Source organism: Carettochelys insculpta, chromosome 7, assembly GCF_033958435.1.
Source record: "Carettochelys insculpta isolate YL-2023 chromosome 7, ASM3395843v1, whole genome shotgun sequence".
Classification (NCBI taxonomy): domain Eukaryota; kingdom Metazoa; phylum Chordata; order Testudines; family Carettochelyidae; genus Carettochelys; species Carettochelys insculpta.
Window position 1 is genome coordinate 39,994,277 of NC_134143.1, and position 25,530 is coordinate 40,019,806.

Genomic DNA, 25,530 nt, shown 5'->3' on the forward strand with positions numbered 1-25,530 from the left:
GAAGTTAAAAATATGAAGCAATAACCTGAGGTGAGGATGTGGACATGCTAAGGGCCATTAACAGTATTTCAGAAACTTGATGGCACGTTGATAAGGAGGACCTATAAATGATCATGCTTTTCCTAACAAAATAAACTAGAAGTCCTGTAGCACTTTAAAGACTAACAAAATAATTTATTAGGTGATAAGCTTTTGTGGGCCAGATCTACATCTTCAGATCTATAGCATTTCCAGGTCAGACTGACAGTTACATAGCACAGAGGTCCAAAAAAATGAAATAAAAACTGACAAATCAGACACATGGAACTGAAGAGGGGGTGAGGGGGAGAGATACTAATAATCTTGCCTGACATCATTACGAATACCAAAGAAAGGGAAACAGTCCTTGTAATGTCTGAGATAATTGCTCTCTCTATTGAGACCAAGTGTTAATGTTTTTCCTGTAAGCCTGGGAGACAGGGGCTACGGCTGGTCCTGCCAAGACATGTGGCCATTTCCCCTAAAGCTGCGGCCCATCTTGGACACTGTACTTTTCCTCTGGAAGAGAGAAACGATTTAAACTGAATGCAAAGGATTCCCACCTTTGGCAAAACCAACGTGAACAATTGTGAAGACTGCCAGACATCCGGACATGCCTCTTTACCACCCATGACTGTACGAAACATCACGACCAAACATGAGGAACTATCAAGCCCAGACTAGGAGGCTGTCCAGTCTGTGAAAGAAGCTTAGCAAAATACCTGAGGATGAGACAGTCAATGTAATCAGTTTCTTAATGTACAAAGCTTAGCTGGCATGTTTTGATGTACTTTGCTTAGGAACTTACTTTGTGTGCTATTACTTATAACCACTTAAATCCTACTTTTTAATACTTAATAAAATGACTTGTTTATTAATAAACCCAGTGTAAGTAATTGTTACCTAAGGGTGGCGGAGAGGGGAAAGCAAATGTATGTATTTCTCTTTACATAAGAAAGAGGGTAGACAACATAAAGATTTATACAGAGTAAGATGAATTCTGTGGTTCCAGTCCAACTGGGGTTGTGCACCTGGGTGATGTGGTAAGTCACTTTAACTGAGCCTCCCCAGAGCTGAGCTGATCTCAGCGTCTGTACTAAATTGCTGTAGGATGTGACCCCATCTCTGCACCAGGGCTGAAGGAGGGCTGAAGGAAATTGATTCAGCAGGACAGAGGGTTGAAGGGCACTCACAAGGGCAGGAAGGTTGGCTAAATGGTGTTTCAGCACATCAAGTGATAGTCAGAAGGGGATCTTCATGACTAAACCCATTATATCTGCCATATAAATAGCTCACTATTGTTCAGTGAGGAACATGAACACAAAATATAGCATTTCTGCAGTTTCACTTAAGAGATTAATGGATGCCAAGAAAGAATGGTCAAATGCCAGACCCACTGCAGCAATGTCCTGGTGAATTATCTGTCACTTTTGCCCAGAGCCACAGGATAATCCCCAGGCACTCCTTTCTCCTAGGCCACCGGTATACAAATGGCCTAAATCAGAAAGGAGGTCAGCCACGAAGCCATCTGACTGTGGCACATGAGATTATCATCTGCCTTCCTGTTTCAGAGACTAAGGTTTATATTTCAGAGGTGATAAGAACTCATAGCTCCTGCAGCTTTTACGTGGGATTGCAGGAGTTTAGAGCCTCTAAGAATCTGCTCCTTCAAGTCAGAACTAGAACAGCTCCAAATGATGAGCAATTTGCTGATGGTACTGGAGTGCTTTTACTTAAGCAACCTTCTTCAGCGTAGCCCTATCTAGCACTGGCTTTTTCTGGTCCTCTGAATTGAGTACCTGAAGAAGGTGGTGCAAATGTATAGTTTTTGCTGGGTCAGTACTATCCAGTTTTGCAGAGAGATTCTGGATGAGGCTCTCTGATCACATGCAACTATCCTTTGTCCCTTTTGGTTTGTGAAAGCCAATGGGGAGCGATTACACCCACTGTAGCAAGGCCCATTAATACAGAAAAAGTAATTTGAGGCTCTAGACACTATACTCTAGCACTTCTCTGGTGTTCACGTAAATTTCAGCAACATGAAAGTTTGATTTTAAAAATGGCTTAGCCCCTAACATTTTGGAACATTGAGATACAGAAATAGTTTTATTTTCAGTGTCATATTTAGCCAGTTATTGTTTTAATTACACATCTATACCCGAATGAGATGGGGTACTAATGTTGTGTCTGTATAATAGTAGTATGTATCCACTCACCACTTCACTAATATCTGAAATTAAGAACTTATCACCCCTTCCTAAAAAATCTTCACCAGCTTCCTGTTTTGTTTAAGGAATGTGGCAACCATTATTCCAACTGATGGAGGAGTAGGTTGAACAGCAGAACCAATCACTGTGGAGAGATATGAAATTGGGAACTAAAAACTTAATATCTGAGAAATGGAGAGCAAAAGAGGAATTCGGGTATCTAAGGTCAAATATGTGAAAAATATTTACAAAGGATTGAAGGGAGATTTGGAGCGTCATTCTCAAAACAGGCAAGTAGTAGTGATTCTTTAGGGGATGAAAGAAAGCAGTGGCAATACTAAAACTACAATTACATTACAGTGCTCTGTCACTAGAAGTCACTTTCAGAAGAGACTTCCTGACAAACCCAATCCGGAGAGTGCTCCACTCTGTCGACAGAGCAGCCGGACTGCCTGGCTGCTCTCTCAATAAAACAGGAACCCAGAAACACAGCAAAGAGGGCTGCCCATTGTTGTGGATTCCCTGTCTGTGGAAAGAGGCCCCCGGGAGCATTTATGCAGCTTTTTTGTCAACAGAATCCGTTGATAGCAGCGTTCTGCCTCAAAGCTTTGAGGCAGAACACTGCCGGCAAAAGTGCTGTGTTTTGTCGAGATACTGGCGACAAATCCCATTTTGTGTGTGCATGCTCCACGAGTTTTGTTGACAAAACCAGGGTTTTGCTGGCAAAACTTGCTAGTGTAACCGTAGCCAAAAGTTGCTCTACGGCTTGGATCCAAAATGTTATTTGCAATATTGCAGGCATTTTCCTGCAAGAGCTATGCAGTCCTGCAGGACACTAAAGCCGTGTCTACACATGCATGCTACTTCGAAGTAGCGGCACTAACTTCCAAATAGCGCCCATCATGGCTACACGTGTTGGGCGCTATTTCGATGTTAACACCGACGTTAGGCGGTGAGACGTCGAAGCTGCTAACCCCATGAGGGGATGGGAATAGTGCCCTACTAGGGACCGTGTAGTCATTGCGCGTCCCGCAACTTCGAAATAGCGGGGTCCGCCATGGCGGCCATCAGCTGAGGGGTTGAGAGACTCTCTCACTCCAGCCCCTGCGGGGCTCTATGGTCACCCAGTGCAGCAGCCCTTAGCCCAGGGCTTCTGGCTGCTGCTGCTGCAGCTGGGGATCCATGCTGCATGCACAGGGTCTGCAACCAGTTGTCGGCTCTGTGGATCTTGTGTTGTTTAGTGCAACTGTGTCTGGCAGGGGCCCTTTAAGGGAGCGGCTTGCTGTTGAGTCCGCCCTGTGACCCTGTCTGCAGCTGTGCCTGGCACCCTTATTTCGATGTGTGCTACTTTGGCATGTAGACGTTCCCTCGCAGCGCCTATTTCGATGTGGTGCTGCGCAACGTCGATGTTGAACATCGACATTGCCAGCCCTGGAGGACGTGTAGACATTATTCATCAAAATAGGCTACTTCAATGTAGGCTTCACGTGTAGATGTAGCCTCTGTTGTACAATTCATGGATATTTAGAAATACTGTTATGAAATACAAAATTGGGAAAAATACACTAAAGTAGGCTATAGAAGTTAATCATTTTACCAATATACACTGCTCCATGGATTTACATGCATGTGATTAGATTATAAACGGTATCTATGAAAGAATGAATCTGATTTTTCTCTGTATGCATTCTCACAGCTAGGCTATGCATTACAGTTCATTGTAGAGCACCTGTGAAAGTATCTTGTATGCAAAAAACTCAGAATGCAGTTTCAATCCTTCAGCGCACAGATTCTTAAACTATAGTCCATGGAAAAATAAGCAACTGTGCAACCCTCTCTCTCTGATGTAGACCTAACTACTAATAACCAAAGGTCCAGATAGATTGTCATGATGTTCTGTACAAGTGCACACAACTTGGAATGAATCAGAAGCTGCAGTTAATAGGCAGGTGGTAGCATTCTGCATTAAGTTATATTGCAAACTGGAAGGACTTCAGACCTGTGTTCCGGTGGATCCCCTGGCTTCTGGGTGAAATTCAAGGTGCCAGTTTTAACTTATCAAGCCGTCATTAGTTTAGGAGCTGATTGTTTTCCCCCTGTGATAGCTGTGATCAGCAAGGGCACCGGAGCTCCCTCAATACAAATGAGAGGGAACTGCTGGCAGATCCTTTTCTAGGGCAGGTCTTTTGTTTTGAAATTTACTTACCACATCCAATCAAGCTGCCAGATGCCAGATTTGTTAGCCTTCCCTGCAAGGTGACCTGGTTCTTTTAACTTTTGCATGAGGCTGATGTGGAGAGAGTGGGTCAAGATATAAAATGGTTACTAACCTCTAGCTGTCGTTCTTTGAGATATGTAGCACCTGTCTTTTCTAATGTGTGTGCACACCCATGTGCATGACTGATGGAAGACCCTAGCAGCAACTCTTCGGTCAGCTACAGTGCCCCCTGTGGTGATGTCTTCCTGATGTCACATGTATACCTATACCCCTGTCAACCTGCACCCTGCTCGGCAACTTCTTGCCGGAAGGTCTGACAGAAGGAAGGCAGGCGGGTCTAGGATGGACACGAGCAACATACCTCAAAGAACAATATTTACAGAGGTAAGTAACAACATCATCATCATCATCTTCTTGTGCTTGCTCCGGTGCATTCCAATGTGTGACTTACCAGCTCATGAAAGGAGGAGGGGCTAACCTCATCTGGTGCCAGACTGCAACACAGCCCTGCCAAACATGGCATCATCCCATGCCTGCTGGGTGATGGCATAATGCATAGTAAACAAACAGACCAAGGACCATGTTGCCACCCTGTAGGTGGCCTGGACTGGGACCTGAGCCAGGTACATTGCTGAAGAGGTCTGAGCCTGGGTGGAGTGCGCTGTCACTTGCAGGGCTGGAGCCTTAGCCAGATACCAGCACAGTCAAATGCAGGAGGTGATCCGTGAAGACAGGCGCTGCAGTGTGTATGGAAGCCCACCATCCATTCTGAAACCACTGCAAACAACTACGGAGATTTGTGGAAAGGCTTGGTATGCTCCAAGTAGAATCCAGGGCTTACCGCACACCCAGAGAATGTACAGCCCGCTCCCAGTCAGTAGCGTGAGGTTTCAGGAAAAAAAAAAAAACACACTGGCAGAAAAGTGTCTTGATTAACATGAAAGTCCAACATCACCTTCGGAAGAAAGGTGGGGTGGGGTCAAAGCTGCACCTTGTCCTTACAGAATAAAGTATATGGGAACTCCGAGGTAAGAACTTGTAACTCCAACACATCTGGCTGAGATGATAGCAACCATGAACACCACCTCATATGATAGGCAGGACAAGGGGAAGGTGGCTAAGGGGTCAAATGGGAGAGCTGTCACGAATGAAAGAAGGAAGTTCACATCCCAAGATGAAACAGGGGACCGCACCTGGGGATAAAGTCTGTCCAGGCCCTTAAGAAGGCAGCTCACCACTGGGTTACCAAACAAGGAACGCATCCCCACCCCAGGGTGGAAGGCCAAAATAGCAGCTAAATGCAGTTTAAGGGACCTCTCCTCCAGCTCCTGATGTTTAAGGTATAACAGTCCAGCAAGAGAGGAATCAGAGCTTGTGTAGAGGAAGAGCCATTTTGCTGGCACCACATAGAAAACCCATTCCATTTAGCAAGATAAGTGGAATGAGTGGGTGGCTTTCAGCTGCTGAAGAGCACTTCCCTGAGTCCAAACACTGTAGATCAAAAGGGTTTAGCCATTGAGCTTACAGACCATAAGGTGCAGCAAGATTTGGGCACAGGAGGCAACTGTGATCCTGCATGATCTGGTCTGGGTAGAAGGGAAGAAGCATTGGGAACTGTCTGGGCCACACCAAAGCCACCATTATGACCGAGGCTTGGCCCCTGCAGATTTAAAGGAGGATCTTCCTGGGCAGGAATGGGAACAGAAAAAAAATGAGTAGCAAAACCTCCCTGCTCGGTCATCTAGAAAAAGTGAACTAGAGAAACAACAGGTACTTGGAGAGCAAGACCAAAGCTCCAACCACCATCACTGCAAAAAGAAGGAAATGAGTGGGCCTGGGTCAGTAGGGGTATATATGTTACTTCAGGGAGACACTGGCACAGGGAGTGCTACAGCCAACCCAACAGGTCCTGCTAGGGAAAAGTCTTCTGACGATCACACGTGGGCGTACACACATACTGGACTGCACAGGAGCAAGCACTTGAAGAACAACCTATTTACTGAAAGCACTTAGCCTATTTAGTAATTTTAGCATGAGATTAGTGCCTAGAACACAGAATGAGCAGATGTAAGTTGTGGAAGTCTGAAACGTTAATCTTCTGAGCAGTATGTGATGACCATGATTGGACTCACAGAATAGCGCACCAGAGATTAAAACAAATGGATACATCGTTGTAAGACTGCAAACTGGTAGAGAAGGACTGAAATACCTCCTTCCACTTTTCTCATCAGGTTGGACAAAAATAAATTTAAAAAAAAAAAAAACTTTCAGATTTTTAAATTTAAAGTGGATTTTTAAAATTAAAAAAAATTCTTTTAAAAAATAAACTGATTTAAAAAATTAAAGTGTTTAATTTAATTACATAACCACCTTCTAGCTAAAGGTCTAAACTAACTGTAATATATTAAAATAATTTAAATTAAAGTTTAAAAAAAAATTTAGCTGTATGTTTGGACTGCCTAAAGACCTGGAACTAGAGTCTGTTGCAGTGCTAACTCAGCTTTCAGCAGCTTTTCGAGATACAGAGAATATTTTCTTCATTCCAGTTTATCCAGCTACTTCAAATCAAGGACTATTGTTCATTCAAAGCTAAGAAACAAACTTGGATTTGAAAAAAAGAGGAAAAGCTTGTTTTCCTCTTCCAATCTAAGAATGATGAGATCTAATTATAAACTGTTGAAGGAGATATGGTGACTATAAACAATTAGTTCAATTCATTAACAGATATTTTCTTTGTGTAATGAATAAATTGGCTTTAAATGAAAAACAAGTTTTGATATATTTATATTTTCCTATGTATCCAGCAGCTCTACACTAGCCTTATTTAATTCATAAAATAATAATTTAATGGGTTTTGGGTGCATTTGTAATTGAATTAAAAATTCTATCCAACAGACCTTGATATAAATTGGAAGAAAAAAATCACCTAGTAAATAAGAAACACCTTTGCTTAAATAAATTCCTCTCATTAGCAAGAAAGATACCAAATTCAGTATATACATTGTTGCAATTTGACAACTATTTTAATGATTACCAATCAAAGAGAATCAACCACTCTAAGAAAATAACTGAAAAATACAAATGAAAAACAGGATTAAAAAACTGATAATATAAATCAAGGTATGCTTGCTTACTTATATTAATCCACCCACATTCTCCCTTTAAGGAAATATTTTTCTAAACAGTTCTTCCCAATTAGCAAGTCTTCACATTAAAGTGACTTTATGGGAGTGACATAATAGGTGACTTTATTGAAAACTTAAGTTAATAGAAAGCTTTTCTCATATTTGTTTTTGGAGAAGGACTCACAGATAGATGCTCCTTAGTGAGATTACGTGCATTTCCCACATACCCTTCTGAAGTCCTCTTCGAACTTGTAAGCCCCTCCTCCAGTGGCACAAAGTGTAGTGTGCAGGCTGGAGAAGTTCTTTTCACTGCCCATCTGTATGAATCTATGCATGGCACAGCTGGGAAAGCGGATGAAGTGCAAATTTCCTTTGCGTCCACACATGGTCAAGTTTTTCAGTTCAAGATGGACATCGCGAATGCCAGTTTTACCATAGGCTGTATTGGAAGTCAAGTATTTCCTAATGCTTTTTAGGTTTTCTACTTCCTCCTGTTCCTCTTCTGCTGTAATGTCTTTTGGTTCAAAGTAGACCAGTTTAACCAATGTTCCACCAATATCCATTCCGAACCAAGGGAATGCTAGAAAAGGAGGGGGAAAAAAAGTGGTGCTATAAATGTTAGTTTATCATATTACACAGGATACCTGCTGAATTAAACTTCTAGTTACCAAATTTACAAAAAAAAAAAAAAAAAAATCAGACTCTGACCCTAAGGATTGCTGGACACCTATACCCACCAACTGCAGGTGCTGGACACCTCATGATCAAATCTCATTCGTAAAACCCAGGATTAAAATAAAATTTCAGAGAAACTTAAAAACAAGCCTCCAGAGACTTCCCAGTACATGTTTCCTGTACTTTTAACCCAACACAGCGGATGCATTTAGCAAGAAAAGGAGAATGAGTGGATGGCTTTCAGCTGCTGAAGAGGACTTCCCTCAGTCCAAACACTGTAGATCAAGAGGGTTTAGCCGTTGAGCTTCCAGGTTGTCAGGTGTAGTGCTGCAAAATTCGGGCACTAGAGGCAGCTGTGGTCCTGCATGATCTGGTCTGGATATCATGGAAGAGGCGTTGGCAGGAATAGAAGCTTTTAACCTAACATCGCCATCATCCAGTTAAAGAATTACAGGGTGAAACTCTCTAAGGCTGGCATCCTCAGGACCTGAATGGTGCTGAACGAGAGAATGTGTTAGATCGTGGGAGGTCAATATTGTCTAGCAGCATTACCAACACTTCTACTGCTTACTGGCCTTGTGGAAGACATTTAAGGGGACATTACAGCTAAACAGCTCAAGAACACAGGGGCTGTAGTCACACTTGGCCAAAACTTCGAAATGGCCATGCAAATGGCCATGTTGAAGATTACTAATGAGGTGCTGAATTGAATATTCAGTGCCTCATTAGCATTAGGACACTTCCAGATGCAGCACTTCGAAAGCACTGCTTTTGAACATGCGCGGCTTGGCGCGGCTACATGGGGGTCCTTTTCGAAATGAGCCCGCAGCTTTCGAAATCCCCTTATTCCCCTCCACTGAGAGGGGAAACGGACCCTGCACTTTCCGAAATCCCCCTATTCCTCTCTGTGGAGAGGAATAAGGGGATTTCAAAAGCTGCGGGCTCCTTTTGAAAAGGACCCCTGTGTAGCCGCACCGAGTCACGCGCTTTCGAAGCACTGTGGCTGGAAGCATCCTAACACTAATGAGGCACTGCGTATTCAATTCAGCGCCTCATTAGGAATCTTCAAAATGGCTATTTACATGGCCGTTTTGAAGTTTTGGCCAAATGTGGCCACAGCCTGAGCGCCAGGACTGGTTGCTTCAAACAGTCTTTATGAGATCATGGTAAACTTATCCACAGCCATAATAAGTGGTCATCCAGCCAATTAAAATCATATTGGATTACAGATACTGCCGGATTAGAGTGTGTGCCGAACTAGAGAGGTTGAACTTATAGTAACACTTTATTTTAGTGCTTAAAAGTTCATGGGCCCTTCCCTCAAAACCAACCCTGGTTTCTAGATGTAGATTCTGTGCTATTTGTTCCTCTTAATCTGTATGCACTGAAAACACTACTTTTCAGACTGCAGCACATGTTCCCTTCACCTCAGCATACACCACTGGCCAAGTATAACACAGGTTTCCCTTTGCCAAAAGTAGGAAAAACATTAAGCATTATATGCAGTAGGTAGCTAATTTGGCAGAACAGCTTATTTGTGGATGAGAAAGTCCACCCACCTGTAAATACTGTGAGTTAACTACAGTTCAGTTGTTGCTCAGATTGAACCACACTGCCTCTCCCATACAGAAGTGACATGCAAAGGCATGAATTTCTCCTTAATGTCTGCTTCTGTACCTGACTGTAATTAGTGACAAGATCTCCTGACACTATTTGTGCTTCTTCTTTGACACTACCTCTAAACTGTTAAAATAGCCCCAACCAACCCACATGATGAAAGGCAAAAACTGAGGCATGACTTGAATACGGTTTCTACCACTGAGTTTAGATAATTCTGTTCTCTTAAACGTAACTTACAAGTTACGTAAGTTTACTTGTTTCCAAACAAATTTACCTTTCTTCTCTTCACAGGCCAAAATGAACCCACAGCATTCAAGTGTTTCTTTAAGTCATATCACTTTTAAAAAGCCTATCAACTATGACACTCAAAGGCATTTCCATTTCCCTTTGTAGTAACTGTCACTGAGGTGGTCTGAGAAAATCTCCCTCTAAAAATTGGTAAAAAGTCTCTGAGGGATAGCTGTGTTAGGGCAGGTCTACACAACAAAGTTATTTCAAAATAACTATCCTACATCTACACAATGCAATAATTATTTTGAAATAATTTCAAAATAGTAGTTGACTTATTTCAAAATCAGTAAACCTCATTCTACAGCTACATCTACACTAGTCCCTTCCTTTTGGAAGGGGCATGTTAATGAGGCGATTCGGAAGATGCTAATAAGGTGATGACATGAATACGCAGTGCCTCAATAATGTAATGGTGGCTGCACACAATTCAAAAGTGCTGCTTTCAGAATGCATGCCGCCCATTTAGACGGGGGCCTTTCGAAAGGACTGCCCAGACTTTGAAAGCCCTTTCTTCCTAAAACCAAATAACTGTGGTTTCGCAGCTTCCTCATGAGGCTGGATGTCAGCCTCCCAAACATCCCCGCGGTGGCTGTTGTATGCTGTGCCCTCCACGAGATTGTGGAGGGTAGACAGGAGCCCTTCTACCAGGGCTGGCCCATGGAGATGGGGGCAGGGTATGAACAGTTGTCCACTGTCCCATGCTGCCAGGACGACAGGGATGGGGTCAGGGTCCGGGAGACCTTGTGACAGACCTTTGTCCAGGGCCCACCCTGACCCTCCCAGGCACACTCTACACCACAGGCCCCCACCCCCACACTCTTCCATCCCTCACGCTCCTCCACCAAATGCACCCCCTCACGCCCCCGCCATCACCACTCTCCCAGCACGCAGCAGGGACCCGGAGTAAGGGTGGGAAGAATACACGTCACTGATGGAGAATAAATGTATTTTGCAAAACAATACAGAACGTGTTGAACTATGAACAGTGCATGGGGGGGACCCCTCCACAGAGGGGAGGAAGGGAAGGGTGGGGGAACTGAACTTGGAGTGGGGCTGGGATGGGAGAGGGCTCAGTCGCCCAGCGGTGTGGAGAGCTGGGAACCACGATGGCTGTGGCTGCCTGTACCACCCCCGGGGTCCGGGGCCCTCTGGGGGACTGCAATGAAACTGGAACCATGGGGAGGTAGGATGAGGTGAGGGTGCTGTGGACTTGGCCTCAGCAGGGTGTGCGGTGGGGAGGCCACTGGGGCTGGGGCAGGTGCACCCGTCCCAGTTAGGAGCCACTGAGCCAGCTCAACGTGGGCAGCCAGGGACAGGTCACCACATGGTGGGTGGCTTTGAGGGGGAGGGGGTGGCTGTGGGCTGGGAGGTTGGGTGAGGTGGATGCCCAAGGCCTGACCAGTGTCCAGGCTGCCGGCCAACCACACCCACACCTCCCACTCCGTTGCCAGCCAGTTCTGGAGCACGCTGGTCCTATCTTGCATGATCCTACAGTTGGTGGCCACCTTCTCATCCTGCCAGTGCCATTAATGTGGGACCTGGCCGTGGTACCATGGAGATGCAGACTGGGGCAATGGGGCAGCCTCCCGGCCCCCTGCAAGTGCAGGGTGCTGCAATTGGGTGGGGTGGCTGCCCAACCAATGACTTGTGGATGCAGAACGGGACAGTAAGAAGGCCTGAGTGCTGTGTCCCAAACCCAGGGGGCTGATTCCCCCACTCTTCTGGCCCCACCATGCTCCCCTGCCATCCAATGGCCCAAGAGATCCTGGGTGCTGAGGGGTTCCCACCTGGTGAGGGTCAGGCTGTGTTTGGTGCTCCCCTCCTTCCCTGGGTAGATAGGCTGCAGGTCTGTTCCGGGGGAGGGAGGGAGGGCGCCACCACCCCCAGGCTTTGCGACATACTGATCACTCCATACCTACCAGCTGCAACCTCCAGGGTCTTGGGTGAGGCTCGGCTGGGTGCCCCAGAGGGGAGGGCTATGATAATGGTTCCGTTGCTGTAGCCCTCATCATCGCCCTCGGTTTTGGTGGGCTGGTCCCCGCATGGGGGGGCTGGTAGTGCCGGGGGGCCTGCCTTCTTGTTGGTGTCTGTGGTGCGGGGGAGGCGGGGGGGAGGCAGCAGTGTCCACCAGGTGCTCAGGGGCCAGGAGCCTGTGCAGCTTCCTGCAATGGGGGCAGTGGCAGGCTGTGACCCCGACTAGCTGGCAGCATTATACGCTTTGCAGTAGGCCTGCCTCAGTTCTTTCACTTGGATGCAGATGCTGCTCCTGGTGTGGCTGGGGTGGCCTTGGGTGGTGAGCCCACTAGCCAGCCTCTCATAGGCTTCTGTGTTTTGCTGCCAGGCACTGGTTTGTTGAAAGACTGCCTCCTCCCCCCCAAAAGAAAGGAGGTGCTTCAGCTCCCGCTTGGTCCAGGAGGGTCCCCTCCTGGCACACCCCTTTTCTGGGCGCTGTGAACCCTTGGACTCATTGTCTGGGACCTCTGGAGGGACAGGGGAGTCCTGCTTCTTCACACTTATTTCCCTTTCTGGTGTAATCTTGTAGCAGTTGGTAAGGTGTCTGCCTAAAATATTGTTGGGGACAGTGCTGCTGCTGCCTTAACTACCAAAATCATGACTGACTGAGGATTTATACACCAGCAACAAAGAGCATAGATTTGCAAGAGTCCTTAAAATGATGTGAAGTCTCATCCATATTGCCTGCAAATAGAAATTGCCCATTGAAATGTAGGATCCCCACACTGCTGCTGTTCTTGAATTCTGCAACCATGATGTTTATAGAGCCACCAAAGCCATACTCTGACCACCCTATTAGCTACATTTGTGGCCAACTACAAAAACATCCAATCTCCACCACAAATTGCCTTAATTCCACTTATAAGAGTTGCTAATTCATCCATAAGTTGGACTACGGAGACCGAGGTCACATTATTTTATTTGGATAGCAGTGCCTGTTGGTTTGCCATTTGCCTTTGTAAGGATGTGATCTCATACTTTTTCCTCCTTGGATGTGAGGAATGTGAAATAACTTGCATGTTTTCTCCTGCACTAATTCAGTTCATATATCCAAGGCTGAAGCCAATCATCTAAGGTGGCCCTTATGTACCCCAATTTCCTCAGGTGTGGGCGAGGAAGCTAGTAGCATCAGTCCTTGGGTCAATAAAGAAGCTGGTGCTCTGAAGACTGGGAAGGGTAAATACACTTACTTGGTACCAATGCTGAAAGACACCAACAATGGGGCTGGTATAGATCCTAACAATCTGCAACATGATCACCGGTGGGGCTGAAGATGTCTGCTTTGCCAACGAACCCCTTTGGAAGTAACACAGCTGGCCATGACTAAGTACTGAGAGTAATATTTGGTACTGAGGATGGTGCTGGCAGCTAGAACATGTGTGTATAACCCAGACCATGCCAGGACCAAAGGTGTCAATGCAGCGGAATGTTTCTGGATAACCTAATAATCAGGAACCAAAATGCGCAGCAAATATGACTTCGGCCAGTACGTCATAGGTATGGACACAGTCAGTGCCATCATCATTAGTACTGATCTCAACAGATATCCCAGGGACAGTGCCAGAGTCAATGTTATGGCCTTGAGTTGATTGTGATTCTGCACCTCATAATGGGTAGAATGTTTCACTCAATCATGCATATTCAAAGAATTACAGTGTTCATCTACACTGGGTGTGGTAAAGGAGGAGCACTCTCTGAGGTCTGGAGTGGCTACCTAAAGTCTGTCTTATGGGTCCTTTTCTCAATGGACACGCCTTCATAGGGGAAGCCTCAGAGTCTGGGCAAGGAACACTGGCTGACAAAGATCCAAAGATGTCTAAGCAGCTGACACCAGTGCGGATACAGGTGCTTCTTACATCTCAAGTCCCTTGCCACCTAAATTCTTTTAAGAAAAAAAAATTATAGATGGTGCATCTCTCCTTAATGCACTGCTCCCCCAGGCATACTAAAAACATACAGGGCTTGTTCTTACAAATAGCGATTGCACATGACAGGCAATATTTAAATCCTGGTGAAGACATTTCTCCACCAAAAAACACAGCTACTTTAAGTATTCTACCTGAAGTAGACTAGCTAACTACTATAACTACTTACAACAAACTCTCAGAATGCCACGATAAGAAAATTAGAGTAAAGAAACATCACATGGGAGTACTATGACTCTAGCCACAGTTTTAAATGCATCATGGTAATGCCAGACACAGAATCAAAAACTTGTTACCTGAGTATAAAAATCCACCTAGTCTTCTTTGGAATTTCAAAACAAAAGCATGTGACTAAGGGAAAACACCTAAAGGATTACATAATCAAGAAATCTGATAGCTCAGCTGTTTGCATGTATCTGGGGGAAAGGTTCACTGATGGGTAATAATAGTACATCTTATTCAGTGTCCATATATGCTTGAAATGGCCTAAGCCTATATAAACATTACCAATCAGAATTCTGAAACAATAGACCGATGCAATTAAATACAGAAATATTTTCTTGCATTTTACCTTAGCAGTTGTCAAGAGTAGCAATAGAACTTTACAGTATAATGTGTTCCTTAGGAATAGAAACTCAGTCAGACTAGATTAAACTACATCTGTGTTCTAAATATTTCCAGACAGAATGACGGCACTTTACTGAAGTTGGACAAGCCAATGATAATTTCTTGATCAACAACTAGGAAGGTTTTATTTATTTAGTTTTAAATCTCAGTTTTAAAGCTGTTCCAGGAATTTAAGCATGCGGTAAACCCTTGATTGCTAGTGTTACTGAATATGAATATGCATAACAAATATGTTTTATGCAAAACAGGGCACGTAACCTGTCATTCAAGACTCTATTTGTGTGCATGTATCACTCCTGAAATACAGACTGTAAACCTCTTCATTTATATAGAACAGGGATTCCCAAGCTATGGGTCATGTTTAGATTTGTTATGGGTCACCAGCAGCTCGGAGCTGCACGTGGCTCTTAAAAGGAGCCATTTGCAGATCCTAAACACTGCCACATCCAGCAGCTATCTCCATCAGTAGAGAAGCAATTATGTGTTACAAAGACAGCTTGTCCTCCTTTCATATTCATAACCATCCTAGGTAAGCCACTTAAAAGACTCTTGAAGAAAGTAATTTTCACCACACCTTCCCCCACCTTTGTCCCCCTTTCTGTTCTATGTAGCTGATTTGTTAATTTTCATGTTTTATTTGTATGTCCCTCCCAACCCGAGTGTGACTCCCCCCAGCCCCTTCGTGTTAACCTCCAGCCCATGTGACTCTCCCCAGCCTCTGAGTGTGGGGTGTAAGCTAGGGGGAGCGGTTTATGGATGAGGGCCTTTCCCCCACCACAACTCAGATCAACTATAATAATAAATTAATTAACTATAAGAAACAGTGTTATTATTTTATTATTATTATAAATTATTATTATTATTATTGTATTTTCCCTTTTTCTATTAAATAACTACTATGAATATACAAACATGAGCGGGTTGCAATTTTTATTTTTGCCTCAGGCACACAATTAACTTGTTACGGCATTGCTCTACCCCCCTGCCCCTCATTTTTGAATTGCCTTGTGTCACCAAAGTCTTCTTGAATTGTCAACATGGGTCTCTGTCTAGAAAAGGCTGGGAACCACTGATCTAAAACATCTAGTGAAAGCCACTAGTGGTACTTAAGGAACTTAATGGCCCAGTGTTTGAGGCAACAATCTGCAAATATTTTTTTCCTACAAGCCTAAACTGTACTTGGTCTTATAAAGACATGTGACCCTGCAACCTGATGCTGGAATCCACCTTGAATGTGGTATTTTTTCATTGGGATGGAATGAATTAAATAAAGATGCCCTTTCCCCCAAGCTGAGGGAATTATATTTAAGGGATGGGAACCAATCAATGATAGTCTTCAGCTGACTTCTGAAAACTATCTTCAGACCATAACTATCTTTATAATCCCATAAGGGAAGACAGAAGCCTGATCCTCCCAAGTCCCACAGCTCCCAGCAGAGGACCAAAGCTGAAGCTCAAGGGCTTCAGACCCAGGCAGGAGGCCTGCAACCTCAGCCCTGCCACCCAGGGTGGAAGGAGGCTGCAGACTGAAATGGGGTTGGGTGTGTGGAAGGCTGAGAGCTCTGGGCTGGGGCAAGGGGTGATGCTATGATCTCATTCAAAGAAGGCCCTCCTGACCCACATTTTGAGAACCACTCAGTGTATGCAGGGTAACACCTTGGAGCATGATTTAGTAAGCCAAGGGGTAAGAAGAGCTAACCCGCTTAGCTACACCCCCACTGATTTTGGGTAGAAGTGAGGGGATAGAGACACCAAGTTAGCTATGAAGTCTATCCATGACCATTTAATATATTATGTGTCTGGGTGTCATTATTGCTTGCACTGACAAGCAATCCAAACACTTTCTTCAAGGCAGGGGTGAGTAAACATTTTATGCTGGGCCCCACTTTTTGTCCCTGCAATCAGGAGGCGGCTCCCCAACCTATCTAATGTAATCCAAACCAACAAAAATTTTGGTTACATTCATATGAAAAAAAACAAACACACACACACACACACACACACACAAACTTTTGGTATGTGTAAGAACATTAGTGTGTAGAATGTAAAACCTTGATTAATCAGTATATTAATGAGAATACACATACATACACTAACATGTTTCAACATTTTTAATGAGATGGATGAGCCTGAGACCCAGCAGCCAATCATGTAGTGCCCCCCCTTACAAAATTTCTCACCCCCCAAATGGGGCCTGCCCCCCCCCCCACTTTGCACACCCCTTCCTGAAGGTTTAGTGTGGACATTCTAACATAGTTGCAAAAAAGTTAACATGTAGCTTTTCAATGTTATCCCATGTAAATTAAACCCTTTTGAAACGAGTTGTGAGGCTAGGGCCAAAGGTGGCTGGGTATATGTGCAAGTGATCCACTCAAGAAAGATACACAATTGGTCACCAACAATTTATTTAGTGCAAGCTAAAATAAAATTACTTATCTAGGATCCCCAAACATTTATGCAATCAATTCAAGAACTTCACCAAAATAGATACCATGTCCTCACTAGGAAACAGTTTTAGTATCTCATGAGATGCCTCCCCTCTCAAAATATTGTATTTCCAGTCTTTATTTCTCTCTCACATGTGCTGGCAGACAACACCAATATATAATAGATGCCTCACTTCTGTTAATTTAGAGTACAATTATGCCTGCAGCTAGACATCTTTTTCTTGTTGAGATACTAGGAAATACCAATTTTCTTTCACAACATGCAAAGCAAAAACAGCGAAAAAGACTTTGTTCAGTTACCGCATGCATTTTGCAATGTGCCCTGTAACACATAGAGAGCACCAAACACTCTAAGCACCAAATGTTGAATATCATGTACAACCAGAAAGACAGGATTGTTCACTGTTGTGCTCTACTCAGACCCCGTCAGTAGGAAACTATTTTCTAGCTTTGCTCTCTGGTGAACAGAAAATGTTCTAAAATAAGTGGTACATATACTACAAGATACCATTCTCCTGGAAAAGTAACACACAGATATAAATATACTTATGTACAAGATAGCTATAAAACCTCCACATTTGCCAAAGTTATTAAAGAAACTCATTACTCATGTGAAACTTAACTGATTCTACTGTTTTCCCATCAACTTGTGTCTTCAGTAGAAGAACTGGAAGAACATCTGGGTTCAACACTGTTGCATAATTTTTATAATCTTTACTATTGTATTACTCAGCATGCTTCTTGTCCCTTTCAGGAAAAGGTTAAAGGAATTAAATTCCTTATCCTCTCTTATATAAATGATTACGCAAATCCATAGAAATCTTATCCTTTTGTTTTTCACAATACTCTGATTTGTATTTTTAAAAATTTGACACTTCAGCACAGATTGTGCTAAATAATATATAATCAAAGCTACCAAGAAAGTATGCTAATCAGGGGGGGTTGGTTTATTGTGGACCAGATAAGCATTTTAGGTTTAATAATTATTCTTACTTATAGGTTTTTATCACAATCATTTTGCAAACAAAAATTGGCTGGTCATCTTTACATTCCAAATGCAGAGGAGAATGTTTACAGGTTGTGCAGAGGTTGAATAACTATTTAATGCAGACACTGTATGGCAACATTTACATATTCAACTTAAAATAAACCATTTATGCGAAAAAGTTGTCCTTGGAAAGTTACAGTTCAACACTTGGTTCCCACAGTCAATTTGAATATAAAGCAAGTTTTTTTTTTGTTTGTTTTTTTTATTTTAAATCTTTTCACTGTAAGCTATCATAACTGGGCAACTCATGGTGGTGAACTACCACCAAAGATGATATAAACATGAGGGATTTTTTGCATATTGTGAATCACCATGGTTTTTAACCTACCAAAAAGCCCAGTAAACTTCAGTCCACTAAGACTGCATTAATTAAGAACAAGGTTATCTCTGAAAAAGTTCTGGTCCACCTTTATCTCCTAACAAGTCTTTTTACACATTTGGTGAGACAGGAACAACAAAAACATCAAAAAATTACAGTGAAGAAGTCACCTAATCTCAAGACATAACATCCCATGAAATCCAACATATCTGCATACAAACTATTTTGTACTTAAACTTCATTATGTTTTGGCACAGAGTATTTATGTTGTTAACTACTTCTGATTATCTGTTTCACAATATGCTGAACTTTTCAAACAAAACAGAAATTGAATGAAGTCAATAAATCTCAACTACAATTAGTACAGCAGGCATGCTGCAGTGGACGTAGTGTTTCTCTAATGTCAAACCACAATCATGAGGTTTCAGAATTAAATAGCTTTCTTTCATAAGTAAACCTATATTTTAAGAGCCATCCATTTCAAATAAAATATAAAAATTAAGAAACAAATAATGCAACCGTGTTGAATACACATGGAATTGCAGTTTAAAATGAAATATATTAAGTGGGTAATCAGTTTACCTGTCCTTACCACATCCATAGCCAAAAACCCTAACCAATAATCACAAATAACACCCTTTACATACAATTTTCAGATTGTATCAACAGTATAAAAAGTGTTTCCAATAGAGCAAAATAATCAAATATGTTTAATTTCTGGGTTAGCTATTTTTCATTTTACAGAAAAACATACAAGTACAATATTATTCCCACACAAAAAGTGGTTTCATTTCCAATGTTTTTCAGTAATTAAATACTGAAAATCAACAATAAAATATTAACAAATCTAACAATGACCTTCATTTAGAATCTCATTTACTTACAACGGTTCTTGGCAATTACGAGCTTCACTGGAATGTCTAAGTCACAGAGCACCATGTCAAAGTCAGCTGAATTACTATCTGATTCAAAGTGTTTCCAACTGTAAAACCAAGACTATTATCACCTACGCGTTTACATCCCAATGTGTCGGAACGGTAAGATTATTTTTTAACAAGGTCACATTTCTGAAGCTGTAAATTAGGAAATCTCGCATTCTAGCTTTCAGCACACAGCAATCCAGAATCCAATCCACAAACCCACCACCTTCCAGCCTCCTCATTGGTCAGTCAATGACCCAGCCCACATGGTATCAGTAGGTGTGTCCCCAAAGCACAGTTTTATTGGATGAAACAAGATGCTATTTAATGAACTGATTCTGCGGTGCGGAGGGAAAGGGGCGGGCTGTCAGTCACACTACACAGCTACTCTCTGCAGAGCAAGGGAAGGAGGAATGGGTAAGGGGGGGCACACGCACACAGACCCACATACACAGTGACTCCCCCCCACGTGGCGTTAGACAGTGCCACAGATACCGAGCACGGGCACTCCCCACACAGCAGGGGGCACACGGGACGCCCCCCTTCTCCTAAAAGGCTCGGAACCGCCCGGGCGGGGCGAGGCCAGGCGATAAGGAGCGGCAGAGTCCGCCGGGGAACCCCTGGGCCGCTGGAGAAAGCGGGGAGCCCGGCACATGCAGCACTTACGCGGCCTGTTCCTCCGGCCCGAGTCCAGCCGTCTCCGCAGCCGGCACCGCTTGGCCGGGGAGCCGTGGCCGGGCGGCGGCGGGTGGAAGCCGTTGTGCAGCAGCGCGTTGAGCAACGAGCTGGAGGGGGTCGCGGCGGCCGCCGGCAGGGCCCGGGGCCGCTCCCCCATGGCGGCCGCAGCCTTGCGCCTTTGTCTCCGCACAGCGGCGCCTCAGCACCCCCGGCTCATGCCGATCTTGTCCCCGCCGCAACCTCCTCTGGATGCGGCGCTGCTGCCGCCGCCGGAGCTCCCGGCCGCGCACGGCGCACGCGTCCTGCCCACTGCGGGGAAGGCGCCTGGCGCGGGATCGCGGCGTCCCAAGCTCTGAGGGGCCGCTGCCGTGCGCGTTCCCGCCGCTGGCGGCCTCTGCGCGCCCCTGGCCGAGCGCCGAGCCCTGACGTGCGGCCCCTCTGTTCCTAGTGCGTCAGCCCGGGACTGCCCTCGCTGCGGCCGTCTCGGGACCTCTGGCGCGCGCGCCCGCCGGCCGGCCGGCCGCGGGCTGCCTTCGCCTCCGTTCGGCGCCCTGCGGCTGTTCGCCTCCGCTGGTTCCGTGTTCTCGAGGGGAGGGGGTTGCAGCGCGCATGTCCCTGCACGCCTGCGAGTGGTTCGGGTACCACAGCATCGCAGGAGCGAGCGGGATTCACGGGGCTTCTAGCCCAGTCCCCTGCGCTCGTGGCAGGACTAAGTATTATCTAGTGCCGGGCGGGGGGGTAGCCTTCGCCCCCGCCCCGGTTTACCTGGAGCCAGCCATTGAGGCTCCCCTCCCGACTGCTGTGCTCACTAGGCACTCCACTACCTGCTGTCTCCTGCCCCCACCCCAGCCCGTTCCTGCCCCTCTCCCACCCGCCTGGGCACCTCCACCCTTAGCATGCTCTCCAGCAGCCTTCCTCCTGCACAGTAAACCTCCGAGATACACGCAACGAGCGGCTCGTGTCTCGGGTTAACGCGATTGCCCTTCCACACAGCAGCAGCAGCCTGGCTTTTTTGGCTGCTGCCCCAGACAGGATCAGTTTTCTGGCCCCGGGAGTGATGGGGAGCTGGGAACCAGGCGGTGGTGGGCTGGTCGATTTCCTAGCTCCTGCAAGCCCAGGGGAGTTGGGAAGCAGGCTGCAGCATGAGAATGTGTTAGGTGGGGTTGCAGGAATGCAACCCCTGTGTAACTCTAGGGTTTACTGCACAATTAATGCTTCATTTGTGCCTCACCCCAGAGCCTAGGGTGCACCACAAAATCTACTAGCCTCAGGCCTGTCTCTGAGGGTTAGCCCTGAGTCTCATTGCTTCACCCCTCTGTGAAGCCGTACTTGAAACTGGAATTATGTCTTCTCTTTTCCAGACTACACAAACCCATTTTTTCCATCTTCATTTATGTCATGTTTCCTAGACCTTTAATCATTTTTGTTGCTCTTCTTTGGATTTTATCCCAATCTGACCACATCTTTCCTGAAATCTGGCATTCAGAACTGGATGCAATACTTCAGGTCCAATCAGAATAGAACAGCAGAATTACTTCTCATGTCTTGTTTATAATACTACTGCTGATGCCTCCTGCAATTATGGGAGGATTTTTTGGAATTGTGTTACACTGCTGACCCATTTAGCTGATGGTCCACTGTGACTCCCTAGATCCCTTTCTACAGTATTTCTCCTTGGACAGTCAATTCCCATTTTTTGTGTGTGCAATTGATGGTTCTTTTTTAAGTGCAGTACTCTGCATTTGTCCCTATTGAAGTTCACCCTATTTACTTCAGAGCAATTTCCAGTTTGTCCAGATCATTTTGGAAGATAGGATTATAATTCAAAGCACTTGCAAACCTCTCAGCTTGATACTGTCTGCAAATTTTGTGAGTGTTCTTTATGCCATTTTCTAATTAATTGATGAGCCTACTGTACAGAAAGAATGGATCCCACTCATGCCTTTGCATCGTGGCTACGATCCACTGATAACTATTCTCTGGGAATAGTTTTTCAACTGGTTATGCACCTGCCTTGTAGTAGCTCCAACAAGCTTTAGTGACTTGAAGAAATCTAACTTGTCTTTAGTAATTTTTAATTTGTTCCTTCCCTATTGTAGCCTTGAATCCTACTGTGCTTTCATTGGCATTTGCTATGTTAGATATCCAATCACCAACAACATTTAATGAAAACCAAAACTCCAGTTATGTGAATAATGTAGCTGGAGTTGACTTGCCTTAAGATGAGTTACCATGATGGGTTCCCAGGAAAAACTCTGTAGAGTAACAGGGTGGACTGGAGAGTGATCTGCAGCTGATATGGCATGTCTTTGCTAGATCTGCTAAATGAGCTACTGGTGGGATCCACAGAATCGTGTAGATGTAGCCAAAGATAAAAAGATGACAGTACTTTTGGAGGGGAAACGCACTAAACACATGATTTATTTTAAAAATGATTAAAGTACTTAGCTACTTTTCTGATATTATATTATCACACAAGTAACTGCTGTACTTTCTATAAGATGCTATGCAGTCCTGAACAGGACTACTATTAATAGGCTGTGAGGAGATGGGGTCTGTAAAACAATTCCTTGATTAAGATCCAGTCAGCACAATAATTTGCAAATCCCTGACTTAATATGTTGTATTTAAACTAAAAGCCAGATCTGTGCATCCTGAATTGTGATTTAGTCCATGTGTGGTCCATGGAGACCTTGCTAAGTACATGAAATATTTGCCTAATATTATTTTCTCCATGTAAATTGCTGCAGGGGCCACAGAAATGCTATGCAGTTGCACATAAAAGGAGGTGGACTCTGTAGTTTTGAATACGAGAAATGTGTCCTTGAACTGCTTCTATGTGATGAAGTCCGTGCTATTAAAGTACAGAGGAGTGTAAATAACAAGAACCACATTTGTAAACAAAAAATACTATTCCAAAATGCTGCAAGAGTCCTGAGACAAAGAGAAGGGTGTGATGTCGCAAATGATCAAGCTGACTCATTAATAGATATGATTAATGTTCCTAATAAAGTGTGGAGGAATAGATTCACTTTCATGTATGAAACAGTTTTGAGTTAAGCTTTATGCTACAGCAGTCTGTTAATTCAAACAATTAATGCAAAACAAATTAACTAGATTAAAAATAGTTGCAATTAATCAATTTTAATTACCATATTAAATAATAACAGAACACCATATTTAAATTTATTAGTATATTTTGGATGTTTTTATACATTTTCAAATATATTGATCTCAATTACCATACAGAATGTAAAGCAAACAGTTCTCACTTTATATTGTGTTCACTACACATACTTGTACTGTAAAAAAATTTAAAAACAGTATTTTAATTCACCCCATAAAAGCAGGGTTGTGCAATTCTTTACCATGAAAGTGCAATTTACAAATGGAGAATTTTGTTTCACATAACAACACTCAAAAACAAAACAAGGTACCATTTTAGAGCACGAAAATCCATTTTGTCTTGCTTCTTGTTCAGCCAGTCACTGAAAAAAAGAAGTTTGTTTATATTTACAGGGGATATTATTGCTTGATGCTTATTTACAATGTCACTTCAAGGTGAAAATAGGCATTCACATGCTGAGGTTGCAAGTTATACATATACGAGATGTATTCAATATTTAGTATGCCTCTTCATACTTTAACCACCATTCCAAAGAGGTACGCATGAGTAGTCCCAATAAAACTGAGAGGACTATTTAAGCACACAAAGTTAAGTGGGAGGGTAAGTCTTTGCCAGATTAGTGCCTAGAATAACAGATATCTCAAGATATCACCAATTTGTTTGTCCTTCAGAGGCAAATTTGAATCTCAGAAGTCAAAGTAGCTTCTCACTGTACTTAATGTTGGCTCCTCATTAGCTTCCCCTTAGCTGCTATTGAAATAAAATAATGGCAAATTTGTTAATTAAACCTGGGCATGGGGCTTTTTTTTCTTTTTTTGTCTTTTGCCAAGAGGTGTTGGTCCAATAAAAGATATTTCACTCACTTTCTCTCTCTATACCTTGCACCCCACTTGCATGGTATTCATCCATAAATGTCATAGGAATTCTCTATTAAAAGCTTAAGTCAGTGATCCTCAGTCTCTGTAAGATATATGTTTAAGGATTTGTGTACGCATGCTGGAAATATGTTGTAGAGTCTGTCATCACCCAAAGAAAAAACAAGATTCTTCTGTGAAAATGCAAATTAAACATCGTAAATCAGCACAATGGAAGGCTTATTTACTACTGAAAGGAAAGGAAGCATTGGAGAATGAACCATGGGGGAGCAGACAGTGAGTTAAGGGGAACATAAAGGAAAGACAAAAAGGCAACCTTTTATCTTTCATTGGAGGGGCAATGAAATGATCCAGTTGGGTCTTCTAAGATAAGGGTGACTAAACCTTTTACACGGGGCCCCACTTTTTGTCCTGCAATTATAAGCCTCCCACCACCATGAAATCCTGAGCTAATCCAAAAGAGTCCGTTGGTTTTATGGCCCCTATATTATAACTATGCCAGACTTCAGTCCACATGTCCCTACCAGGGAAGCTGGAACAATTTGTCCAGTAGGTGTGTTGAGGCCCATTGAATCAAACAGAAAACACTGTATATGATGAATAGCCACAGAGAGGTAGCTGTGTTTGTCTGTGTCTTCACAAAACAAAAAAGCAGTCCTGTAGAACTTTAAAGACTAACAAAATAATTTATTAGGTGATGAGCTTTTGTGGGTCAGACCCACTTCTTCAGAATTTCCAGATCTCAACACCTAATAAATTATTTTGTTATTCTTTAATGTACTACAGGACTGCTTTTTGTATTGTATATGATGGATATCACTTCAAGCCAGGATATCTAGAAGCACCCCCACTCTCATAATCCCAGCACCTCTGGTCCTTTCCCCTGTCCACTTAACTAAAATTAACACATACTAACAAATCAACTTTTTGAGGAGGCTATCTCCTGCATATCAAGACAGATGCAAATATCATTGGGTTATAAACAAACCCTATTGCTCGCAAGGGGGTAGGGTCCCAGAGGAATGAGAGAAAACACTGTTTTCTGACAACAGTGTAGGCCAGTCCATACTGCAGATTAGTTTCATTGGTAATCCAGTACAGTTTTATCACACAATTGTCAGCAAAAGCTTTTGCCTAGCCAGAGAAACCAAGCTAGGATCCTTTCTGCTGCTCAGAAAATCCATGCTATAATTCTACCACCAGCCAAGTTTAAACCTGGTCATAGCAAGCTTCATTCCAATCACAGTGTACAAGAGGCCTTCATGGGCAATATGAGGAGTGTAGAATATCCTCCTGACTTTATAACACACAGTGCTTAGTGCTACTGCAGCATTTTGTGCCCATAGATTACAAAATTTTTTACAAAAATGGAAAATCAGTATTATTTTCGTGTTACA

General features: G+C 43.7%; 1 protein-coding gene across 6 annotated transcripts in view; it reads right to left on the bottom strand.

The window, feature by feature from the left end:
* Positions 1 to 20,650, bottom strand: part of PANK1 (pantothenate kinase 1) — a 34,757-nt gene extending 14,107 nt beyond the window's left edge. Inside the window, exons 1-3 of one of the 6 annotated variants that reach the window (XM_075000356.1) lie at positions 20,120 to 20,149; positions 19,418 to 19,515; positions 7,796 to 8,148 (exon numbers count right to left, since the gene is read on the bottom strand). In XM_075000356.1, coding sequence (XP_074856457.1) covers positions 7,796 to 8,148; positions 19,418 to 19,472 — 408 coding nt within the window. In that variant the 5' untranslated portion in view covers positions 19,473 to 19,515; positions 20,120 to 20,149. Of the gene's footprint in view, positions 1 to 7,752; positions 8,149 to 19,417; positions 19,679 to 20,119 lie in introns of those variants that run through there. The other 5 variants (XM_075000355.1, XM_075000354.1, XM_075000359.1 and 2 more) reach the window with 5 other exon arrangements.
* Positions 20,651 to 25,530: the final 4,880 nt, after the last annotated feature.